Source organism: Lithobates pipiens, unplaced genomic scaffold, assembly GCF_037356315.1.
Source record: "Lithobates pipiens isolate NorthernLeopardFrog02 unplaced genomic scaffold, aLitPip1_a1.2 Scaffold_19, whole genome shotgun sequence".
NCBI classification, from domain to species: Eukaryota; Metazoa; Chordata; class Amphibia; order Anura; family Ranidae; genus Lithobates; species Lithobates pipiens.
The window spans coordinates 116,617,969-116,643,072 of NW_027507764.1; the positions used below are offsets into that span (position 1 = coordinate 116,617,969).

A 25,104-nucleotide genomic window follows, 5' to 3' on the forward strand; every position below is an offset into this window, starting at 1 on the left:
AGGAGTGATCTGATCATTGAGCAAAATATTTATTGAAACAACTGGCACATAAACTTGAATACTTTATTAGATTGTAAGCTCTTCTAAGCAGGGCCCTCTTAATCCTCTTGTATTTTATTGTATTATAAAAGTGTATTGTCTCTCTTTTATATTGTAAAGCGCTGTGTCAACTGTTAACACTATATAAATCCTGTATGATAATAATAATAATTGCACTAAATAAATGTACAGATGCCTGTAATGGAGCCCATAGAGGAGTCATTTTAATCTTGAGTGGGTTAAAAAAAAAAATTTAAACAAATAAAAAGGGAATTACTCGATTTACCCCATCCACACATTTGATGTGGATATGGTAATTCTCCCCCTGAGCTATTGTATTCTGTATTCTATTGTATTCTGACGGCAGGGAGACTTCCCCTACCATCAGAATACACTGATCATCGCTGGCAAAATCCGACGGGGAGGGGGCTTGTACGGAAGACGATCGGTAGATTGTACAACCACAGTATAGTGCCCATACATGGATTAAACTTTGGCCAGTCCCTGCTGAACGTGATGAATTTTGATCCATATATGGCCAGCTTAACACAGAACAATTGGGTCAACTCAGGGTTCATGTACACTGCTGCAGGTAAACGAACGTTTAGGAGCAGTTTGGCGTTTTTTTAAGCTGCCCCTAAACTCTCCTCTTATTCTATCAGTACATGTACACAGGGTCATTTATAGTCGTTTCTAGGCAATTGAGTTTAGAGGTATTTTTTTGGAAGCAAAAAAAAATAAATGCTTTCAGGACGGATGTTTAGAGGCATCTGTAAATGCGGTAACTTGCATTTAGCCGCATCTCTTTGACTATTTAACCACTTCAGCCCCGGTCCATTTTGCTGGTCAAAGACCAGACCACCTTTTGCGATTCGGCACTGTGTCACTTTGACTGGCAATTGCGCGGTCGTGCGACGTGGCTCCTAAACAAAATTGACCTTCTTTTTTTCCCACAAATAGAGCTTTCTTTTGGTGGTATTTGATCACCTCTGCGGTTTTTATTTTTTGCGCTATAAACAAAAATAGAGGGACAATTAAAAAAAAAAAAAAAAAAAAAACGCATTATTTTTTACTTTGTTATAATAAATATCCCCCCAAAAAAATATATAAAAAAACATTTTTTTCCCCTCGGCGATCAGCGATTTTTATTGTGACTGCGACATTATGGCGGACACATCGGATAATTTTGACAAATTTTTGGGACCATTGTCATTTATACACCAATCACAGCTATATAAATGCAGTGATTCCTGTGTAAATGACACTGGCAGTGAAGGGGTTAAGTGTTCCTAGGGGTGTGTTACTAACTGTGGGGGGCTGGGCTTTTATTTAGTGAACACTGATCTCTGCTCCAATCACATGGAGCAGAGATCACCGTCACTAGTTGCTAGGCAGAACGGGGAAATGCTGTTTACAACGGCATTTCTTAGTTCAGCCGCCCGTGAGACGATCGCGACCCGCGTCCGGACTCACGGGGGTCCCGACCGGCACGCGGCATTAAAGATTGGATGTACCTGTACGCCAATATGCCTGCCCATGCCATTCTGCCGACGTACATCGGCGTGCGCCGGTCGGGAACCGGTTAAAAAAAAACGCTTCTAAACGCAAATTGTGGCTAAACGCAGCATGTAAACATGGCAAAACGCCCATTTTTAAAAACGTAGTTTACTATCAAGTTAAATAATTCAGGGGGAGGTTGTAAAACATCCCGTGTACATTAAAGCAGAGTTCCACCCAAAAATGGAACTCCCGCTTTAAGTGATGGGATGTCATATTTTGGGGGCGGATGCAGATACCCTCTTTTTAGAGGCATCCAGCTCCTACTTCCTCCCAGAGCCCCGTGGTGCCGGAATATCACCTCTCCCTCCCTGCAATCTTCTGGGACACGTCACAGGTCCCAGAAGATTGCCTGGCCATCCACAGAGTGGCTCGCACATGCCCAGCTGTGAAGCCACAACCGGGTGCCCACAGTAAGAATACCGGAGGGAGAGAGGAGCGAGGCATCGTACATCCGCATCACTAGACCGTGGGACAGGTGAGTGTCTGTCTGATTATTAAAAGTCAACAGCTACTGACTGTTACATTTTTTTTTTTTCCGGCGGAACTCTGCTTTAAGGTTGGCCATACATGGTCGAATTTTGAAAGAATTTTCTTTTGAAAATCTGTAATTTTGTGCGTTTCTTGATCTGATGGTGCCACCATTGATTTCTAAATTCAGCCAACCAAGCCTTCAATTTCACCTCATGTTACTACAGAAAATAATTTGTGGCTGGGAATCTTCTTTTCTTGCACATTTCTTTTTTGATTACATTTCTCGTACGATTCTCCCATCATTAATTAGAAAATTGTTTGCTTTACAAAAAATTTCCAACATGCCCGATTACTCAAAATTCGATGGCCGCAAGAAAATCAGCTGTTGCTGCAGCCCACTAATGGTGCAAAATTCGAACAAAAATTCTTAAGATTTTCGAAATTTGACCCATGTATGGTCTGCCTAAGCACAACTATCTCAACAAGAATAATCAATGTCTCCCGGTAGCCCAGATTCAGAATTTTACCAGATCAGGCAATGTCCAACGTCTACTGGTAATTTAAAGACAACTCTGCACGTTAGGTCACTTTCATATTTCAGTGGACACAGTAAAAATTACATCTGGAATCTCGCAGGTTGCTGTTAGATTCTATCCCCCCTGCTGCACCAGCATTCAGACAGGTCTATAACTTACTCAGGCTCCAAGTGCAGCCACTAAAAGGAGAGAACAGGACATTTCTACACAAGGAGGACCCGGATCACTGAGCCATCATCTGGCACCTTAAGGAGGGCAACTTCATTTAAGAAGCTTCTGAAGACTTTTTTTTTTTTTTTACTTAAATCACATATGCCAGACATAAATAGCCATGAAAATTAGTACCTCCATGGTACTAATAACACATTGGATAAGGAAAGTTTAAACTAGAATGGGTGTTGTTAGACAAAAGTAACAAAATTATGCCAAACACCGATACTGTGCTCCAAAGTGGATATACGGTCACCGCTTACGATCTTTAAAAAAAGAACTCCATCTTGCCCCACACTTTACATCCAAGGAACCAATGTCCCTCACAACCCTGTGAGGCCGCTGGATGTGCGGTATAAACTGTATGTAGCTGCATCATACCACACTGTGTTCCGGGTGCGAGCCAAGACTTCTGCCTCATACCCGGAACACTGGAGAGTCTACCACAGCGATGCTCAGCTGCTCAGAGAACATAATGTATTCTATCAAGGAATACAAAGCTCCCTCTGATCAGCCGAGTCAGAGGTTGTGACATCAACCCGCCTCTCTGACTCAGAGGAAACTTTGTATTCATTGATAGAATAGATGGCTTGCTCTGAGCGCCGCTACGGCAGACTTTTCTGTGTTCCGGGTATGAGAGAGGAAGTCTCGGCTCGCACCCAGTACGAGTGCGGTATGCTGTGTGGGCCGCAGCTACATACAGTTTATACCGCATATCCAGTGGCCTCACAGGTTAGTGAGGGACATAGTTTAAAAATCAATATATTCCATTAGGCTGCTTTCACACTGGGGCGGTATTCAGGCGTTACAGCGCTATAAATAGCGCCTGTGTAACGCCTGAAAAAAACCGGCCCCTTTAACTCCAGTGTGAAAGCCGGAGGGCTTTCACACTGGAGCGATGCGCTGGCAGGACGGTGAAAAAAGTCCTGCTAGCCGCATCTTTGCAGCGGTGAAGGAGCGGTGTATTCACCGCTCCTATACCGCTGCTACCCATTGAAATCAATGGGACACCGCGGCAATACCGCCGGCAAAGCGCCGCTGCAGCGGCGCTTTGCGGGCGGGTTTAACCCCTTTTCGGCCGCTAGCGGGGGTTAAAACCACCCCGCTAGCGCCCGCACACCGCCGCTAAAACGACGGTAAAGCGCCGCTAAAAATAGCGGCGCTTTACCGCCGACGCTGCTCTCGCCCCAGTGTGAAAGCAGCCTTAGAGTATGTATTCTTAGTTCAAAAAGTACATTCTGTCACCATCAGCCTCCTCCAAATCTTTCCTTTTTTTTTGCTGCTGTGATCTGACTCCCTGTTAGAGGGACACTACATTGGTTCTCCATGGTCCCACTGTATGTAGGATAGTAGTCACCCCCTCGTGCTTGGGGCTATGAGATTCATAGTATGCACAGAATAGTGCACATATCCACAACCAATATGCACTGCTCATTCCAAACAATTGGAAGTGAGGAGGGAAAAGGAGAGGTTTGGGACATTGCAAGTACACAGAAAGACACAGTAAGAAGGAAAATTTCATGAAAAATAAATTACAGGGCCTTTAAAGCAGAACTAAACCCTCCTATCCTTTATAGCCAAAGAAGTAGCCATCTCAGCTTCTGTTTGATCTGCAACTGCCATGGTGCTGCACATGTAATCAGTTATGAAACCAGCCATTTGATGGTTTGACAGCTTGGTTGAGAGCACAACCTCTCAGTGACAGTTAGTATTCCCGGTATGCCAGGAATACAATTTTTTTTTAAACCGCTTAAAATCTATATAGTTCCGCTTTAAGTGATGGATGTGTATGGATTATTTTTGGAGAATAAAGGATACAATTAAGTGTTACTTTAAGTACAGTTAAACCACAACCAATCAGGATTCACTTTGCAGAACAAAAAGCAACAAAAGCCAGGCACTACCATGGTTATCGGTACAGGTACCAACATATTCAGATCAAATCAAGTATGCAAGGTAAATACATTGCAGGATACAGCTTAACTGTCAGTGGAGATCTCCTAAGTTATATGGACCCACAAGCATGTCAACTATATCGCATGAAGAAAAAGAAACCCTTCAGTTGGAGAGTAAGATTCTGGGGTCTACCCTCCCCATTTCTCACCTTTTCTCAAGAGGGAGGGGGGCGTGGGTCCACAGAGAGGACATATTGGGAAATACAAAGAGGGGAAGAGAAGGCAGACGGGGGGGGGGGGAACACATGGAAGGTAGGATGGCAAGGTACAGAAGAAAGAAAAAGGAAAGAAGAGCGGACAGGAGGGATAGAGCTGAGACACGGCGGTGGTAATCAATCACTGAGTTGTCTGGCAGAGGATACATGGGCAAGAAATAAGCAATGATGACCATAATCAGAGTGGACCTCGTTATCGCCCCAGTAGTCGCTGGTCCTCTGCTGAGTAAATAAAGGCATTCCAGACGTCCCAAGTCTGTCTGCGGACCTCCTGTTTGTGTTGTGCGGTTAGGATCAAGTCCTCCATTTTCTTTACCTCCTCCACCCACCGCAGCCAATGTGTCACGGTCGGGGGAGCTCGTTGCTTCCATCGCAAGGGGACGCAGGCTTTTGCTGCGTTAAGCAAGTGTTTCAGTAACGACTATGGCATTCCAATTTTATCTGATTTGCTGAATTTTATCTTGCCTTGGATTTTCATATATACATCTTTTGGCAGCTATATACACACACACACACACACACACACACACACACACCCTATATTTTTTTGCTAATAAAGTTTACCTGATTTTGTATGGATATCATCATTATTCGCCATATACCATCCTTTGGAACAGCGCTCCTCTATAGTTGTTTTATTTATTCACTTTGCAGAAGAACAAGAGATTCTGATTTACCCTGCACCAACCATATTTACAGTTTGTTTTTGGCCATTATCTTTGAATAGAAAAAAAAAGGGGGAAAAAAAAAAAACTGTGCTAAGGTGAGACACAAGAAACAATTATATAGATTGATCCTGGACGGATCAGATTTGGCTGCAGCTTAACTGTGTCACATAACTACAGAAAAAAACTAAAGATAAAAATGTAAGCTGTGCTAAATCCCACAAACATCAAATTGTGTATACATAAAGTACAGTAAAGTAACAATGAATTATGGGCTGTTCCCAGCCTCTAAACATAATTTAATATGAAATCAAACCATAAATAATAAATGCATATAAATATTACAAAGCCAGACCATGTGAACCGCCTATTCCTTGTAGTATAGGACCAAGTCGCATGCCCCTATGTATAGCAATACAAACTCTAAATACACCCAGTGTATGGATTACAAGTCTATATGTGTAAATCAAAAGAGAGTTCTTTCAAGAATGTGAATAAAGTCCTCCACAAATGAACCATAAGCGATCCACTGCTGTGTGCCATTAAGTAGTGCTTGATCCGCCACCAAAAAAAAAAAAAAATTTAATTTGCCGCTTACCAGAAAATCATGACCCCCCATTACAGAGGGTCACAAAAGGCATATGAATATATAATTGTCTCCCAGTCCAGAGGGGTCCTCGATATTGCGCCACCACTCCAATATAAGGATGGTAGAAAAACGCTCCCAAAAAATCTCTCATAAATTCTGAGGGACTCACGATAGGTATACCAGAACCATGGAAGAGAAATAGAACCCCAAATAGTGTAAAACCCTTTATTACTAAAAAGTAAAATTGCACTTACAGTGTCGGCCGGACGCATGCGGATAGACCCGTTCTCCTGGAATTGTTCCAAACACGAGGTGATGTTAGCGTATCGCTCAGTTCTACGCGTTTCGCAACAAAATTGCGTCATCCAGGGGCCCGATTATATATTTATATGCCTTTTGTGACCCTCTGTAGTGGGGGGGGTCATGATTTTCTGGTAAGCGGCAAATTAAATTTTTTTGGGTGGCGGATCAAGCACTACTTAATGGCACACAGCAGTGGATCGCTTATGGTTCATTTGTGGAGGACTTTATTCACATTCTTGAAAGAACTCTTTTGATTTACACATACAGACTTGTAATCCATACACTGGGTATATTTAGAGTTTGTATTGCTATAAATAGGGGCATGTGACTTGGTCCTATACTGCAAGGAATAGGCGGTTCGCATGGTCTGAGTTTGTAATATTTATATGCATTTATTAAGTTTGTGTTTAGAGGCTGGGAACTGGCCATAATAATTCATTGTTACTTTATGTATACACAATTTGATGTTTGTGGGATTTAGCACAGCTTACATTTTTATCTTTATCATTATCTTTGAATGCAGGTTTGAATCGGAGCTTATTTTGTAGGCTTCAGTGCAATCTTTATTGATTTACCCATTCAGAATGCAGCTTCCAATGCTCTAACTTTTGTAAAATGAAGCCTGATTGGTTCCTGTGGGTCACTGCACTTTGCCTGTTATCCTTCTCCTTGAATAAGAGTTTTTTGAGCTCAGCATCTCCAGCTGGTTACATTACAGTGCTCACTACCACGAGGGAATACACGCATGTAGGTCTTGGAATAGAGGAAACAAGCTGTAATTAGCAACTTGAACTGGACTTGTCACAGAGGAAATGACTTGCACAGATTCTCTACTTACAAGCATGCCCCTCTTTTACTGCTATGCGTGATTTACAATCACTTGTGACATGCAACATAAACATAATTTTCGCTTGCAAGCGATTGGATGATACAAAAACAGCAGAGCTTCCCCTCATTTCAGATCCCTCAGATCTACAGTGACTGCACTTCCAAGTGCACATGTAGCGCACAGTGGATTTGCCTTTAGTAAATAACCCCCTATGCCCAGTTTGGGATGAACAGAGTTTAAAATGATTGCTTCTATCTCTATTTTATTGTACATTTATTGTAAAATGAGTCAAACTGCATCAAGTATCTTGATAATGCTGTGCATGTAAAATATGAAGATTTTGAAAGTCCCAAACAGATTGAATCTAATTTAAGAAAAAAAAAAAACACACAATGTACAGTAAATGAAAAACAGTGCAGATGCCATCTGGGCATACAGTACTTTACATGCTGCAGAAGGCACTTCCAGGTAACTCTATGCCAGCCTTGCTTTTTTCCAGAGCTTCTTGACAGCCATAAAATCCAGAACGCTTGGAAGAAATGTGAGTTGAAGTATGGCTACCCGCAGGCTCTTACTGTGCAATCTAAAGCCAGCCATAGATGGAGTTAATCTCAGCTAGTCCGGCAGGGGACGGCTAAGATTCTATGAATTTGTGGGCAGCCTGATTGTGCTGAAGGCGATCTACTGATCAGCTTCAGTGCAACCAGCCTGCTGGATTTTTTGCATGCAATTACTGCCGGCAGCTATAGCCATTATTGTGTTCCCCTGTCAGGGAAAGCTCCCCGCTGACAGAACACAATAGCACAATAACATGGACTGTGTTGATGGGGAAATTGATTGATTTTCTTTCCTTCAACCAGAATACTGCATCATCTACGGGTTGCTTAAGTGCCAGCTAACTAATTATATTCTAACAATTTGCATCCGCATAGCAGTAAAGTGACCATAGACATGTCTTTTTTTTTTTTCTTCTTTAGTCAGTGGGCTGAATGGAAAAAAAAAAAAAGAAGAAAAGAAAAAACACACACGGTAAATGGAGGAATCCCCCTCCATTGGGACATTGCATGTTAATGGTGAGACTCTGCGGCTGATCAACAAAAATGTTTTCATCATGTCCTTTTAGCAGAAGTCCCATCATATCACTGTCTTCTGTCAAGCAGGGAGAGACACCCACTGATCCAAATTTGGCTGGTCCCTGCTGAACTGGCAGTATTTCGATGTGTCTATGGCCTGAAAATGTCAAGCAGGCAATTTAGTACTGAAAGAAAAGACAAGTGTGCAACTGCCATTTTCAGAAGAAGCCTTTATATTCCCGGGTCCTGTGCTAAGCGGCTTTCTTTCTGTATAGTAACAAAAAGGGGGGGCTGACGATTATTTATTTTAATACAAGAGGTTCTCTGATTAGAGGTGGCGAGGGGCTTTGACACCACATTCTCCACCTCATCATGAGGAAGATCATCATGTCACTACTCCACCTTTCCATCCTAATAGTGGTGACCTCTACAGCAGTTATCACCTTCCCCAATGACCCCTAGGTATGAAGTATGCACATTGGTCCAAGACAGACAATTGTAACTATGTAATGGAGATCATACCTGGACCTCGGGTTCCTGTATGACAATCTGCAGTACCAAATCCAGTTACAATGTGCTGCACAAGATTCAAAAATTTAAAAACATCCTTTTCCGTCCCTGACGAAGCCAACTACTCCTTTGTTTCTGCCTCATGAGCGCCCCCTCCCAGACACTGCAGCTCACAGCAGGGAAAGGGGTGGGGGGGGGGGGGGGGGGTTCTGCAACAGATACATTGCTGTCAATCTAGAATGCAGAGGTTAGAATGCAGTGTGGCCTGGTGCCGATTGACAAGTGTCAAACCCCATTGTAGTACAAGCAGGCACAAGCTACATGTGAGTGGCAACTCTGCTCTGAATTCAGAACCAGTGCAGCATTGTTGTCACACCATCACATGAAGCATCATTAAGTGTTTGTTTTTGTTGGCAGGATAAACAGGGATTTGTGGGAGTTTGGGGGGGTATGGGGAAAATACAGAGGATATAGAAAAGAATCCTCCCCCTTTAAAATAATCACATTTTGTTTCTTTGCATCCTGAAATTAAGACCTACAAAGTTTTTGTTTTATCAAGCTGTATTTACTACTGCAACTTTTAAACTTCCAAGTGAAAGATATAACACCAAGTCAGAAAACAATAATATCACAGAGTTGGAAAAAGCATAACCCCCTTTGTGTCAGTATTTTGTTGAACCACCTTTTGCTTTAATTACAGCCTTTAGTCTGTTGGGATAAGTCTCTACTAACTTTGCACATCTAGACTATGAAATATTTGCTCACTCTTAGCAGAACTTCTCAAGTTCAGTTAAATTTGATGGGGACTGTTTGTGGACTGCAGTCTTCAAGTCATTCCACAGATTTTCAATGGGGTTTAAGTCTGGGCTCTGACTAGGCCATGCAAGGACATTCACCTTTTTCTCCTTCAGCCACTGTGTGGTAATTTTTGCTGTGTGCTTTGGGTCACCATCATGTTGGAAGGTAACCCTTCCCACTGACCACTTTTTGGCAGAGGGCAGCAGAATTTCTTCAGTATTTTGCCCCATCCATTTTTCTTCTATCCTAACAAGTGCTCCAGTCCCTGCTGCAGAGAATCACCCCCATAACAGGATATCACCACCTCCATGCTTGACTGTAGTAATGGTGATATTTGGATGGTGAGCTGGATTGGATTTCCAGACATATAGTTTGGTGTTGAGGCCAAATAATTACATTTTAGTCTCATCTGACCAGAACACCTTTTTCCATGTGGCCTCAGAATCTTTAAGATGCCTTTCTCGAGGGGTGGCTTTTTTCTTGCAAGCCATATTTGTGGAGAATTTGTGATAATGTTGTCACATGCACATAATGACCACGCTTTGTCATAAATTCCTGCAACTGCTTCAGAGTTGCTGTAGGCTTCTTGGTAGCCTCTCTGACCAGTTTCCTCCTGGCTCTTTCATCCAATTTGGAGTAACGTCCTGATCCAGGGGAGGGCCTGTGTTGTTCCAAATTCCTCCCACTTCTTAACCGGTTCCCGACCAGCACACACCGATGTACGTCGACAGAATGGCACGGGCAGGCATATTGGCGTACAGGTACGTCCAATCTTCAATGGCGCCCTGCCATCGGGAGTGCACCGCCGGCGGCGCGCTCCCACGCTGGTTGGGACCCCCCGTGAGTCCGGTCGCGGGGCCCGCGGACTCGATCGCCGCGGGCATACCCGCGATCGTCTCACGGGACGGCTGAATGGAGGAAATGCTGTGTAAACAGCATTTCTCCATTCTGCCTAGCAACTAGTGACGCTGATCTCTGCTCCATGTGATTGGAGCAGAGATCAGTGTTCACTAAATGAAAGCCCAACCCCCCCCACAGTTAGTAACACACCCCTAGGAACACTTAACCCCTACACTGCCACCCCCTGGTTAACCCCTTCACTGCCAGTGTCATTTACACAGGAATCACTGCATTTATATAGCAGTGATTACTGTATAAATGACAATGGTCCCAAAAATAACCGATGGGTCCCCCACAATGTCGCAGTCACAATAAAAAAATAGTTGATCGCCATTACAAGTAAAAAAAAAAAAAATAAATAAAAAATTATTAATAAAAATGCTATAAAACTATCCCTATTTTGTAAATGCTATAACTTTTGCGCAAACCAATCAATCGCTTATTGCGATTTTTTTTTACCAAAAATATGTAGAAGATTACGTATCGGCCTAAACTGAGGGAAAAAAATGGTTTTTTTATATATTTTTGGGGGATATTTATTATAACAAAAAGTAAAAAATAATGCATTTTTTTCAAAATTGTCGCTCTATTTTTGTTTATAGCGCAAAAAATAAAAACCGTAGGGGTGATCAAATACCACCAAAAGAAAGCTCTATTTGTGGGAAAAAAAGGACGTCAATTTTGTTTCGGAGCCACGTCGCACGACCGCGCAATTGTCAGTTAAAGTGCCGAATCGCAAAAAGTGGTCTGGTCTTTGACCAGCAAAATGGTCCGGTCTGTAAGTGGTTAATAATATAGTTCACTGTGCTTCTAGGCATTGATAAAGCCTTAGATTTTTTATTTTTTTTGTATCTCTCGACTTGTGCTTGTCCACAACTAGATCCCGGTGACAGTGCCTTGCCACCTATAGTTGACTGTTTGCTTTAGTTGCACTACCAGAGACTGAAATGCCCCAGGAAAGCTCTTTTCATGCTGGACTAATCAAAATGATCACAGCTGATCACAGGTGAAAGTCAAATGGCTTTGTGTGCCATTGAGAAGGCGATTAGCTTCACCTGATTGAGCTTACAAGTCATTTTTGGGAAGGGGGGGTGATCCCTTTTCCAATTTTTTTTTCCGACATGTTGGTGTTATAAGTTGCACTGAATAAATACAGCTGGATAAAAAAAAAAAAAAAAAAATGGTGTCTGTCTTCATTTCAGGTGGCAAAGTTACTGTAAGTGCAGATGTACTTGGAAAGAAGGAATGCAGTACATTTTTAATGGAAACCACAGTTTTATTTTTTTGTTTGTTTCGTTTTTTAAGGAATGAGCACAGTCATACAGATCTTGTAATAATAACCATATAGAACTTGTAGTAATGCTCTTGTGAACACTTTTCTAAGCAGTGACCAAAGCCTATGATATTTATGAAACAGGCCTGCCAGAAATGACATGGTAAATACAGTATATACTATATGGTATTTTTAGAAAGCTTTCAGAAATATCCATGATGATCTGTGGTCTAAAAGAAAAGCAATTACTAACCAAGAGGCAAAACTGAAATTCTAACCATTTATTTAGGGCTGTGCAGAACCAGATGGCACCGTGCATAGAAGTCGTTGGGAGATCACTGATATCTAAGCAGATAGTGACACGTCAGCAAGGCCTAAGTATGCTCAGTATAGGATTATCAGATTAGTACATTGGAGGGAAGGGACTGTAATTCACTCCAATATCCTCCACCAATGGAACCTATGCTTCATAAAAGGTAAACTAAAGTAAAGCCAAAACCTTTCTCCTTAGTTTTGGATGGAGTGTGGAAGGGTTAGAACCAATGTTAGGATTCTATTGCGGTCATTGCGATTTGCTAGGACTAAAAGTGAGGGAAACATTTTAAAAAATTGACTTGATGGCAAAACAGCAATTGAGGGTAAATCTGTTCTAATGACATCCTTCACAGAGAGGATAGCAAAAAAAAATTTTGAGAGATCTCTCACTTTCTGTTGGGTCTCTGGGACAGGAAGAGATTTCCCCAATGACGGGAAAAAAAAAAAAAAAAAATATGGAAGAAACCTTTTCTTACACCATCCAAAACTATCAATATATTTTAATAATTTGGCTCCAAATACACTTTAATGTTCTAATGAATATTTCTCACCTCTCATTAAAAAGGACATGTTCACTTTATTTAACCACTTCAATACCAGGCACTTTCCCCCCCTTTCCGCCCAGGACAATTTTTATCTTTCAGCGCTGTTGCACTTTGAATGACAATTGCGCAGTCATGCAACACTGTACCCAAACTATATTTTTATCATATTCTTCCCACAAATAGAGCTTTCTTTTGGTGGTATTTAATCACCTCTGCGTTTTTTTATTTTTGCGCTATAAACAAAAAAAGGCCGACAATTTAAAAAAAAAAAAAAAAAAAAAAATGAAAATAAAATAAAAAAAATGATGGGCACCAATAGGCAGCCCTGATGGGTGGCACTGCATAGGCAGCACTGATGAGGAGCTACTGATAGGCATTACTGAGTGGCACTGATAGGGCATTGTTGTGGGCACCGATCAGCACTTTTATGGGCATTGACAGGCGTTTATAGAGGGGGACAGGCTGGCAGGTGATGGGTGCCTTTTGATGGGGGCTGATCAATGTACTGACTATCAGCACAGACCCCCCCCCCCCCCCCATCTGACAGGGAGAGCCGCCAATGACAAAACTCACTTAATTTCCCAACCATGGCCGATATGTGCAACCAGACGGATACAGAAGTGGGCGCCAAGCTGGCCAGATTCTATACAATTACCTTTAGATCTACCATCACCTATGCAGTGCAAGAGCCAGTGTTCTGTCAAAATAGCCAACTTGTCAGAAACTCCAACTAGTTAACTTCCAGTTTCTTTAAACAATCAGTAATTGGAGATTTTAACAAACTGCTGTTTGGACAACACCGGCAACCAAAGAGAGTCCAGTGCATGACTGGCAACAAAATAAACAGGAAGATTTAGCTGTTTTGACAGTACATCTGCTAACGAAGACACAGTTGTCCCCGTCTCGGAGGCAGCCATTTTGTTGGCTAGTATCGGAGCGGAGTAACAATCTCCGCTCCGATACTAGCCAACAAAATGGCTGCCTCCGAGACGGGGACAACTGTGTCTTCGTTAGCAGATGTACTGTCAAAACAGCTAAATCTTCCTGTTTATTTTGTTGCCAGTGTTGTGTCCAAACAGCAATTTGTCAAAATCTCCAATTACTGATGCTTTAAATAAACCGGTTATGACATGGTTGGAGTTTCTGATGAGTTGGCTAATTTGACAGAACACCGGCCTGACTGGTACAAATTGAACGGATTGCTCTGATGTGTTTTTATTTTGGACGGTCTCATTGGTAAGTCTAAAGCCCCGTACACACAATCAGAATATTGTACAAAAAAAATTCCGCTTTCGATGCAATTGTATAATAATCTGATCATTAGCAAACAGCTGTCGTCCGAAATTTTCCAAAGGGACAAAAAGATTTTTGTTTAATCAGTACAGTTTTTGTTCAAAAATACAACACAAATACATTTAAATCACTTCCCAATTTTTATTCTGTCATATGAGAATTTTTCGTACTTTAGTAATCTATTCGTTTTCAATATGCGACGAGCATCCAAAAAATAAATAAATACATTTAAAAAAAAAAAAAAAAAAAAAAAAAAAACAGAAGACTCGTCCGATAATTTTATCATGTGTACTAGGTTTAAAGGTGATTGTAGAATTAGAATATGTATAGCGCACGGTCAGCCCATAAGGTAATGTAAAGCTGACCACACACACAGCTTACAGGTCACGAGTTACGGCAAAAGGTAAAAAAAAATAAAAAAATAAAAAAATAAAAAAAAAAAACAGTGTTAGGTGGCTTTAGATTTAATGGCAAATCGTGATGCTGGTCTACAGACACACAGATGTACACAATGTACGGACACAGGAGACAGAAATCTAGAAAACTATTTCATTTTGTTCTCTGCCAATATGGACGCTTTCCACTCTGAATGTCAGGGCTGGGAGCAGGAAAAGGTATGAATCATGTTATTTATCCTATGCCAAATGATCGGTGGCAGACTATGAGATGCGGAGCTCTGCCAGGAGAGCTGACTGATTATTTCAGCATGCAGACTTTATAGACTGAAAGAAAAATGATTTACCTTTCATGTTTACTGACCTTGAACACCTACTGCCTGCATGCTGTCTAACCAGCCATCCAAGACTCAGGGAGATATTAAACCCTCACTTTTTAAAAGGAATTTCAGCTGCCGATTTAAACATTTACTTTGTATACCTCTTATTTTCAACCTGGTGATCAAGCCAGTATGTCTGTTGTTTTTTAACAGAACAAGCTGACCTGATGCAGCAGTTAGAGGTATGAGATGAACCATTTACCACAGTCAGGGGTGCTGACAATGATCAGCTTCTTTTTATGTACAAAAAAACCTTTATCCCCCAAAAAATAAAAAAAGGAAAATAAAAAAAGGAAAATGGTTGCTGTGCGACTATGAAAGTGTTAGCTGGCGTTTGCCTTCATTTTGTTATTGTATCTAAATCCTCTAGATTAGAACATCCAACACTCCCCTTCACTCAGACTACTATCCAAAGGTGCCCCCTGTGCTCCTTCAACCAGAGAAGAGGTAATCTAATACAGGAGGTGTGTGTTACTGGTTAGATTACCAGGTGAAAAGAGGAATAAAAAAAATAAAAAAAATTATAATAATATTATTATTATTATTATTAAATTGAGGGAAAAAGCCTAAAAAAACAAACAAATGCAGCCATCACATCTAATCACTGGTAAGCTGCAATATATTGGGTTTATTATGGCTTGAATATGTAAATAAGGGTTTAATGGGGTAAGTGGACTGTCTACGCATTAAAGTGATTGTAAAGTCTTGTTTTAAAAAAACAACAATAACAACCATGTTATAATTTACCTCCTCTTCTCATGTCTCTGCTGCTCCTAGTCCCTCCCTCCTATAGAGTGTCCCCACAGTCAGCAGCTTCCTATGGGGGCACTTGAGATGAGTCACAGCTCCATGTATCCATTCAAATTTGGAGCCCTGACCTGGCCCCTCCCCCTCTCTCCCCAATTGGCCGACTGACTTTGATTGACAGCCTTTGGGAGCCAAAGGTGCAGCTGCTGTGTCACAGCCAATCAGGAGGAGTGTCCTGGACAGCTTAGACATTTGTGGACATCGCTGGAGAGAGATGGGGGCTCAAGTAATTTGGGGGGCTGCTACACACAAAAGGTTTTATATCTATATAAAAAACCTTCTGCCATTACAACCCCTTTAAGGCCTGGTTCACACCTACACATTTTAAGTTTTTCCGAATCACTACAGTCCATGTAACATGGTTTCCTATGGATCACATTCACATCTGTGCATTTTATAGAAAGGCCAGGGACTTTTTTCTGGTTTTTGGTTCCATAGACTTCAATGGATCAAAAACGTGTATTGAAAAATGCAAAATGCAACGGGAATATGCAAACTGAAACCTGCACAGGTGTGAACAAAGGCTACGGAATTCAGCTTCAAAGAGCCCGTTTTCAGGCAGTCTGGCCAGACTGATAGATTTGCAATGAAAAAAAATGAACAAGCTTTCCTCGTGTGCAGATTACAAACCAAAAATACATTTTTTAATTAGCATGACATGAAACGCAGTTTTTAGTGTGTTTAGGTGCGTTCCAGTGCATTTTTGGTGTGTTTTACAGCATTCCAGTACAGTCCAGGGAAGCAAAAAAGCAGCATGTTCTACTTTTTTTCTGGAAGTGGAACGCACTTGAAAGCACTGGTGTAAACTACCCCTTTGAAAACCATATAACCTACTTTCTAGTGAAATTAATTTTATATATTATATATATATATATATATATATATATATATATATATATATATATATATATATATATATATATATATATATATATATATATACATACATACATATACATATATATACATATATACATACATACACACACACACACACACTGGACTGCATGTGGTGTAAACTGACCCTAAAGCAATTGTGCCTATTCAGGGAAAAAGCAACAGGTTTTGTGGCTGGCAGGCACCCAACAAGAGTAATAAAAAATAAATAAAAATAAAAGTAAAGCAGGACCCCTGAGTATGGGCAAACAGGTAACCCTCTCTCCCGTTTTGCCCACAATGCAGCACTGGTTTACTGGCCAATGAAAAGACCACAGCCACACAGGGGCTGCTTTTCAATACTGTACAAACTCTGACCCTAATGCCCTGTACACGCGGTCGGAAATTCCGATGGAAAAAGTCTGAATGGATTATGTTGTCAGAAAATCTGATCATGTGTGGGCTCTGACTTTTTCTGTCGGATTTTCTGACGCACAAAGTTTGAGAGCTGGATCTAAAATTTTCCGACAACAAAATCCGATCGCATAAACTCCGATCGTGTGTAGACAATTCCGACGGACAAAGTGCCACGCATGCTCGGAATAAACTAAGACGAAAGCTATTGGCTACTGGCCCATTTATAGTTCCGACATACGTGTTTGACATCACCTCGTTCAGAATGATCGGATTTTCCGACAATTTTGTGCGACATGTGTATGCAACACAAGTTTTGGATAAAATTAGTCGGAAAAAAAATCAGAGGTATTTTGTGGTCGGAATGTCCGACCGTGTGTACAGGGCTTAAGGCTCCGTTTACATTGGATGCGATTTCTTGTCTCTCTGTAAAGTCAGACCCACTGTTGCGTGTAAAACATTCAGGTAGGACCTTCATGCAAATTGAGGGTCAACATTAAAGTTTATGGCATTCAAGTTGCATGAAAGTAAACCAAATCAACTACTTTGAAGTCGCTACAACTTGTTGTACATAAAAGAATGGTCATCATTGGAAAACATGCGGTACGACATGTCGCACAAGTGTGAATGGGGTTTAAGCCACCTGCAGAAATTTTTGATGGGCTTTGATGGGCAAATAAGGTGGAAGGAGAGCAAGTAATAGAGATGGATCAATACTTCCAGACCTCACCTCACTCGATCTTTCAACATCCTGACCACATGCCAATGCTGATTACCCAAAGTGAGTCCCCCGATAATAGTGTAAAAAAAAAAAAACTCCTGCTTACCCATTTCTGGAGAGAAATTGCCATTTGTATCTGGTATGTCTCCGACACGATTTCCCACCTGCTCTGCAGCACGACCCTTATAGGATCCATCGGGCTGTCCAGCTGATCCCCGAGAGAAGCGGGGGTAAATTTTCTTGGGGTACGGGTTGTATGGCTCTAACCCCTTGATGGGCACATGTCTGACGCCCTGGTTCTCTTCGCTAAAGTTAAAATAAATAAAAAGCAGAAGTGTCCAGGTCACAGAGGTGAAGAGGCACCCATAGCAGAAACAGCGGAGCGCGGCGCTGCCCATTGTAACCCTAGCATTGTCGAAGGTCCATTCTCAATTCCCTGCAAAGAGATCAAAGGTGTCAGGAGGAGGGGAGGGGGACAAATGTTTAAAAAAACAAAAAAAAAAAAAAACCTAGATAATAACACATCCACATTCAACATTCCTACGTTAGCATCCAGCAAATATATAACAAGATCAAAATAATACATTAGCCATTCATACACAGATTAACTCATTAGAGGGGGGTCATAGAAGCTCTGCACTTTCCTACCATACAAGGCATTGTATATGAACTTACAGTTGTGCTCAAAAGTTTGCACACCCTGGCAGGTCTTTTATTTAAGGATAGTAATCACATGAAGCCATTTATTATTATCGCATAGTTTTTTTTTTATCCTTTTTATCCACTTAAGCCCCGGACCATTTGGCTGGCAAAAGACCAGAGCACTTTTTGCGATTCAGCACTGCGTCGCTATAACTGACAATTGCACGGTCGTGCGACGTGGCTCCCAAACAAAACTGATGTCTTTTTTTCCCCCTACAAATGGAGCTTTCTTTTGGTGGTATTTGATCACCTCTGCGGTTTTTATTTTTTGCGCTATAAAAAACAATAAAAAAGGCGACAATTTTGAAAAAAAAAAAAAAAAAATGCATTCTTTTTTCCTTTTTGCTATAATAAATATCACCAAAAAATATATAAAAAGAAACATTTTTTTCCTCAGTTTAAGCAGATATATATTCTTCTACATATTTTTGTAAAAAAAATAAATAAATTGCAATAAAAAAAAAAAAAAAGTTATAGCGTCTACAAAATAGGGGATAGTTTTATAGCATTTTTATTAATAATTTTCTTTTTTTTTACTAACAATGGCGGCGATCAGTAATTTTTATCGTGACTGCGACATTATGCGGACCGATCAGACATTTTTGTCGCTATTTTGGGACTATTCACATTTATACAGCGATCAGTGCGATTAAAAGTACATCGATTACTGCGCAAATGTGACTGGCAGTGAAGGGGTTAATCACTAGGGGGCGCAGTAGAGGTTAAGTGTGTCCTAGGGAGTGATTCTAACTGTGGGGGGGGGGAGGGCTGTGACAAGACACTGATCACCGCTCCCGATTACAGGGAGCTGTGATCAGTGTCACTAGGCAGAATGGGGAAATGCTTGTTTACATCAGCATTTCCCCATTCTTCCTCTCCGTGAGACGAACAGGGGTAACTCCGGGGGCATTGAGTCCGCGGGACCTGCGATCACACTCATGGAGCTCGTGGCAAATCACTTCTTAAAGGGCAACATACAGACATTTGTGGCTTTTTTAAATCTCAATTAGTGTCTATGTATAAATAGTCAATGAGTTTGTTAGCGCTCACATGGATGCCCTAAGCAGGCTAGACACTGAGCCAAGAGGAAGTAGAAAAGAACAGTCAAAAGACCTGCATAACAAAAGTAAATGTAACTGTATAAAGATGGAAAAGGATATAAAGATACCCAAAGCCTTGAATATGCCAGTCAGTACTATTTAATCCCTTATTAAGAAGTGAAAAATTTGGGGCTCTTTTGATACCAAGCCTAACTCAGGTAGACCAAGAAAGATTGCAGCCACAAGTGGCAGAAGAATTGCTCAGGATACAAAGAAAAACCCACAGGTAACCTCAGGAGAATTATAGGCTGCTCTCCAAAAAAGACGCTGTGGTTGTTTTTGAAGGAGCACAAGTCAACGATACTTGAACAGAAAAGAGCTCCCCGCATTTTCCACTTCTTATTAAGTTATTGAACAGTACTGACTGGCATATTCAAGGCTTTCGATATATTTTTATATCCTTTTCCGTCTTTGTAAAGTTTCATTACCTTGTTACGCAGGTCTTTTGACTGATCTTTTCTGGTCCCCAACGCTTAGTATCTAGTCTGCTTAGTGCATGTGAGAGCTAACAAACTCATTGACTATTTATACACAGACACTAATTGGGACTTAAAAAGCCACAAATGTGGGAAATTAACCTTTAGCCATTTTATTGTGTGTGTGTGTGTGTGTGCCACGTTCTGTGTCTGTACCAAGGCCAAACATTCTAGGGTATGTAAACTTTTGATCAGGGCCATTTGGGTGATTTCTGTTATCATTATGATTTTAAAAGAAGCCACACAACTATGTGATAATAAATGGGTTCATGTTATCACTATCCTTAAATAAAATACAGTTTGTTGGCATGATTAGTCATGTTTTCAATATAAATGCCAAAATGTCACAATTTCTGCCAGGGTATGCAAACTTTTGAGCACAACTGTATACATGAGTAGTATTTGCAGGAGGCTTTTACAGAGCATTGGCAACGCTTCCAGCTTCATAAAGTACAACTCATTTTCAGCTCTAATGTGCAACCATCATTTCTGCTTCGCTCTTCAGAGAGCACCGCTAGTGTGAATGAGCCCTAATGCTGCCATGTGTACGCCCCAATCCGCTCAGCCTAGCTCTGAGGAAGGGGGTGCTCCCCCGAAATGCGTTAGGGATACCCTGTGTTCTGTGCATGTCCATGCATTGTTTTTATGGCCTTTTGTCAGTTGCATTTTGTGAGTACCTACTTTTATATAAAACATTTTTATTATGAAATTATCTTTGGATATGCACTAGGTGTGCGCGCCTTCCATTTCTATTTTTCTTGTAGTTGACACCCCAATCTGCTCCCCATTTTGTTGCGAGTGGCAAATTGGAAGCAGTAAAAAATGTGACCCAACCACCTATTTTCAGCACCTGTGTGAACGAGGTATAAAGGCCTCAGGAAAATTTGCCAAAAGCTCAATAAATGCTTGGTAAAAGCTAGCTGTTCACACGGCTGCTATAAAAAGGATAAAGCCTGTGTACACTAGAGTGGCAGTTAGCAGCCTGGCATTGTGGCTGGATTTACACTTTTGTCATGCGTTAACATGCACATTATGCCATATGGGCTAACATAGGATGCATTAAAGCCGTGTTCCAGCCGCAATTTTTTATTTTTATTTTTTTTAATGTCAACACCTACAAACACTGTAGCTGCTGACTTTTAATAAAGACACTTACCTGTCCAGCGAGCCCGCGATGTCAGGCACCCAAAGCCGATCAGTCCATCGGATCGGGTGCCGCCATCTTAACGAAAGCTTAACAAACGGCTTCACTGCCCATTTCCTACTGCGCATGCGCAAGTCACGCAGCGTTTTGTTAATGGCCCCGTTGTTTTCTGGGACACACACACACACACACACACGCGTCCCAGAAGACAACGGGGCAGCTATTGTTATTGTTAATTTTTGTATTAGGAGCCTGGAAAGCATTGCACCGGTGCCATGGAGGTCTCCTGCACACTGTCAGTATATAAGCGTACCCATACATTCTCTATATAGGAAAGCCGATACTCCCCGACAGGAAGACTCAATGAACTACCACAGAAGTACAAGCCAATAGCCGCTAAGCCTGATGGAACTTGTAGTTCATTCATACACAGAGCGCAGTGAATAAATGATGCGGCTGTGTGGGTGGACTGTACAAAGTATGGCCATTATAGAGCCCCATACAGATCCATCTGTTACCAGAGTCTGCCTGATTGGACCCCAATGCAATGCATTGTATAGCTGTGTCCTCATACTACATAGTTTTCAGTCTCATGGTACTTTCACACTGCTCTGTAGCTAAATCTAATTTTACTGTGCATTTCTGGTGTGTTTTTTGGGTTGTCTGCCCCTGTGAAAAATGAACATGTGACTCAAAAACCTATCAAAAAATGCCAATTTGAGGCATTGCTGTGATGTCCATTAATTTCAATAGGAAGCTGCATGCAGGATTTTTCAAAAACGCAATGGTGTGCAATGTCCCCTAGGATTTAAAGGGGAATGTTTTTCTTGCAAGGAAAAAATGCATGAAAAAACAGTGCGAAAGGACCCTTAGACCCCATACACACTATTAGATTTTCTGCAGATTTTTATCTTCAGATTTACCAAAACCATATAATATGAGGTCGAAGCTCAAGAGTTTCAATTTGTATGCAATCCGGCAGGCCCTTCTACTATATGGTTTTGGTAAATCTGAAGACAAAAATCTGCAAAAAATCTAATAGTGTGTGTGGAGCCTTAGGTCCCATTCATATGGGGTGATTAGCTCAGTGCTCCCAGCGGGTCTGTCTTTTACCTGCACAGGTGCTGCGTGTAGCCCCATGCCGGAATCCCATTTTAGTCTACTGTGACATGCAGCATCTGTGTCCCTGTCAGGTGTGGGTCCCCGAAAGCACACAGGGTACTGTGATCAGCGAGTACAGTCAGTGACCGGTGTATATAATCAGTCAGTGGTGTCCTGTGATCAATGTATATAGTCAGTGATCAGTATGTACAGACAGTGTATACAGACAGTGATCAGTGCGTACAGACAGTGATCAGTGCGTACAGACAGTGATCGTGATCGGTGCGTACATACAGTGCATACAGACAGTGTATACAGACAGTGATCAGTGCGTACAGACAGTGATCAGCGCGTACAGACAGTGATCAGCGCGTACAGACAGTGATCAGCGCGTACAGACAGTGATCAGCGCGTACAGACAGTGATCAGCGCGTACAGACAGTGCATACAGACAGTGATCGGTGCGTACAGACAGTGCATACAGACAGTGATCCGTGCGCACAGACAGTGCATACAGACAGTGATCCGTGCGCACAGACAGTGCATACAGACAGTGATCCGTGCGCACAGACAGTGCATACACAGACAGTGATCCGTGCGCACAGACAGTGCATACACAGACAGTGATCAGTGCGTACAGACAGTGATCAGTGCGTACAGACAGTGCATACAGACAGTGATCAGTGAGTACAGACAGTGCATACAGACAGTGATCGGTGCGTACAGACAGTGCATACAGACAGTGATCCGTGCGCACAGACAGTGCATACAGACAGTGATCCGTGCGCACAGACAGTGCATACAGACAGTGATCCGTGCGCACAGACAGTGTATACAGACAGTGATCCGTGCGCACAGACAGTGCATACAGACAGTGATCCGTGCGCACAGACAGTGCATACAGACAGTGATCCGTGCGCACAGACAGTGATCCGTGCGCACAGACAGTGCATACAGACAGTGATCCGTGCGCACAGACAGTGATCCGTGCGCACAGACAGTGCATACAGACAGTGATCCGTGCATACAGACAGTGATCCGTGCGCACAGACAGTGTATACAGACAGTGATCAGTGCGCACATACAGTGTATACAGGACAGTGATCAGTGCGCACAGACAGTGCATACAGACAGTGATCCATGCGCACAGACAGTGCATACACAGACAGTGATCAGTGCGTACAGACAGTGATCAGTGCGTACAGACAGTGCATACAGTGATCAGTGAGTACAGACAGTGCATACAGACAGTGATCGGTGCGTACAGACAGTGCATACAGACAGTGATCGGTGCGTACAGACAGTGCATACAGACAGTGATCGGTGCGCACAGACAGTGCATACAGACAGTGATCCGTGCGCACAGACAGTGTATACAGACAGTGATCAGTGCGCACAGACAGTGTATACAGACAGTGATCAGTGCGCACATACAGTGTATACAGGACAGTGATCAGTGCACACAGTGTATACAGGACAGTGATCAGTGCGCACAGACAGTGTATACAGACAGTGATCAGTGTGTACAGACAGTGATCAGTGTGTACAGTCAGTGATCAGTGTGTACAGTCAGTGATCAGTGTGTACAGTCAGTGATCAGCATATACAGACAACGATCAGTGTATACTGACAATAATCAGTGTGTACAGTCAGTATACTGACAGTGATCAGTGTGTACAGACAGTGATCTGTGTATACTGACAGTGATCAGTGTGTACAGTCAGTATACTGACAGTGATCAGTGTGTACAGTCTGATGCCCTCCTATGTGGCACACAGCTGTCTCTGAGCACTAAGTGTGCTCCCCCCTCCTGTCACACGCCGGACTAATACCCGGCTGTCACCACGTGGACACGCCTCTGAGCCCCCATACCTCACCTTGCAGCCCCCATACAGCACAGCAGTGGCCCTACAATGTTCTGCTTACCTGGGCCCCTTCCAGAGTGCTCTGAGGGTAGACTGGCCGCAGTCTCCGCCCTCTACTCTACGTGACACCCGGCTCCTCCCCGTACCGTGACGTCGCCTCCCACATCCCTACCTCTGTGGTGGGTCAGCCTGTGTGAGTAGGGCGTGTCCTTTGTGCGGTACAAGCGTGTGTAGACTCTAGAGGCACAAATCCTTCCGGTTTATGTCTCCAGTAAGAAGACATCTTGGGTGTGACGCTTTCATACATATCTATGGATCCCGTTCTTCAACATAATGGCTCTTACTTGCTCAGATTGCACAATTTTAATATGTGGTTGAGAGACACACATTTGATATAATGATTAAAAAAAGGTTGTGATGGAACTATCAAAATATTTACAACTTCATATCCCATCGTTATAGGAAAAACCCAGTAGGTGAGAGCTAGTCCCATCCACATCAGCTTATGTGAGGAGTTGTGTGCAAGAAATGGAGATATCAATCTTCTCTGATATCTCTATCATGGTAACAAAGGTGTTTTCATTCCACTCTTTACATTGTGCTGTATGTGACATACTGTGATCCCCCTCTCTCCATTCTGCTGTAATTGACATGATGTGCATCACTCTACTCTATTTTTTTTTATATTTTTTTTGGCAAATGGTAAACTATTTTATAAGCATATTTTCCTGAAATGATATATGCAGTGGTGTGTTTATGGAATGATTGTATGATATATACGTTATTTCTATGAGATAAAGAAAAAAGATACTTCTTAGGATTTTTTGGGATATGACTACGAAATATTAAGAAGAATTCTAATCATATCCAGGCAGGGGCGGCTCCAGACATTTTTTTTTTCGGTGGTGCTCAAGGTAAAAGTGAAGGTGCTAATCCGGCGTGCCGCTGCTACCGCACACCCGTCGGCCAAAATGTGGGTGTGGCCAGCAAGCGGAGGTCCCTTCAATGGTGATCAGTATGTCCTGGCCTCTGTATACCAATACA

At 42.1% G+C, this 25,104-nt stretch overlaps 1 protein-coding gene across 1 annotated transcript in view; it reads right to left on the reverse strand.

Annotated features, from left to right (window-relative positions):
- Nucleotides 1-24,244, reverse strand: part of GALNT11 (polypeptide N-acetylgalactosaminyltransferase 11) — a 52,645-nt gene extending 28,401 nt beyond the window's left edge. Inside the window, exons 1-2 of the mRNA XM_077491179.1 lie at nucleotides 24,122-24,244; nucleotides 17,779-18,108 (exon numbers count right to left, since the gene is read on the reverse strand). Of these exons, the coding sequence (XP_077347305.1) occupies nucleotides 17,779-18,070 (292 nt within the window). The 5' untranslated portion in view covers nucleotides 18,071-18,108; nucleotides 24,122-24,244. The remainder of the gene's footprint in view (nucleotides 1-17,778; nucleotides 18,109-24,121) is intronic.
- Nucleotides 24,245-25,104: the final 860 nt, after the last annotated feature.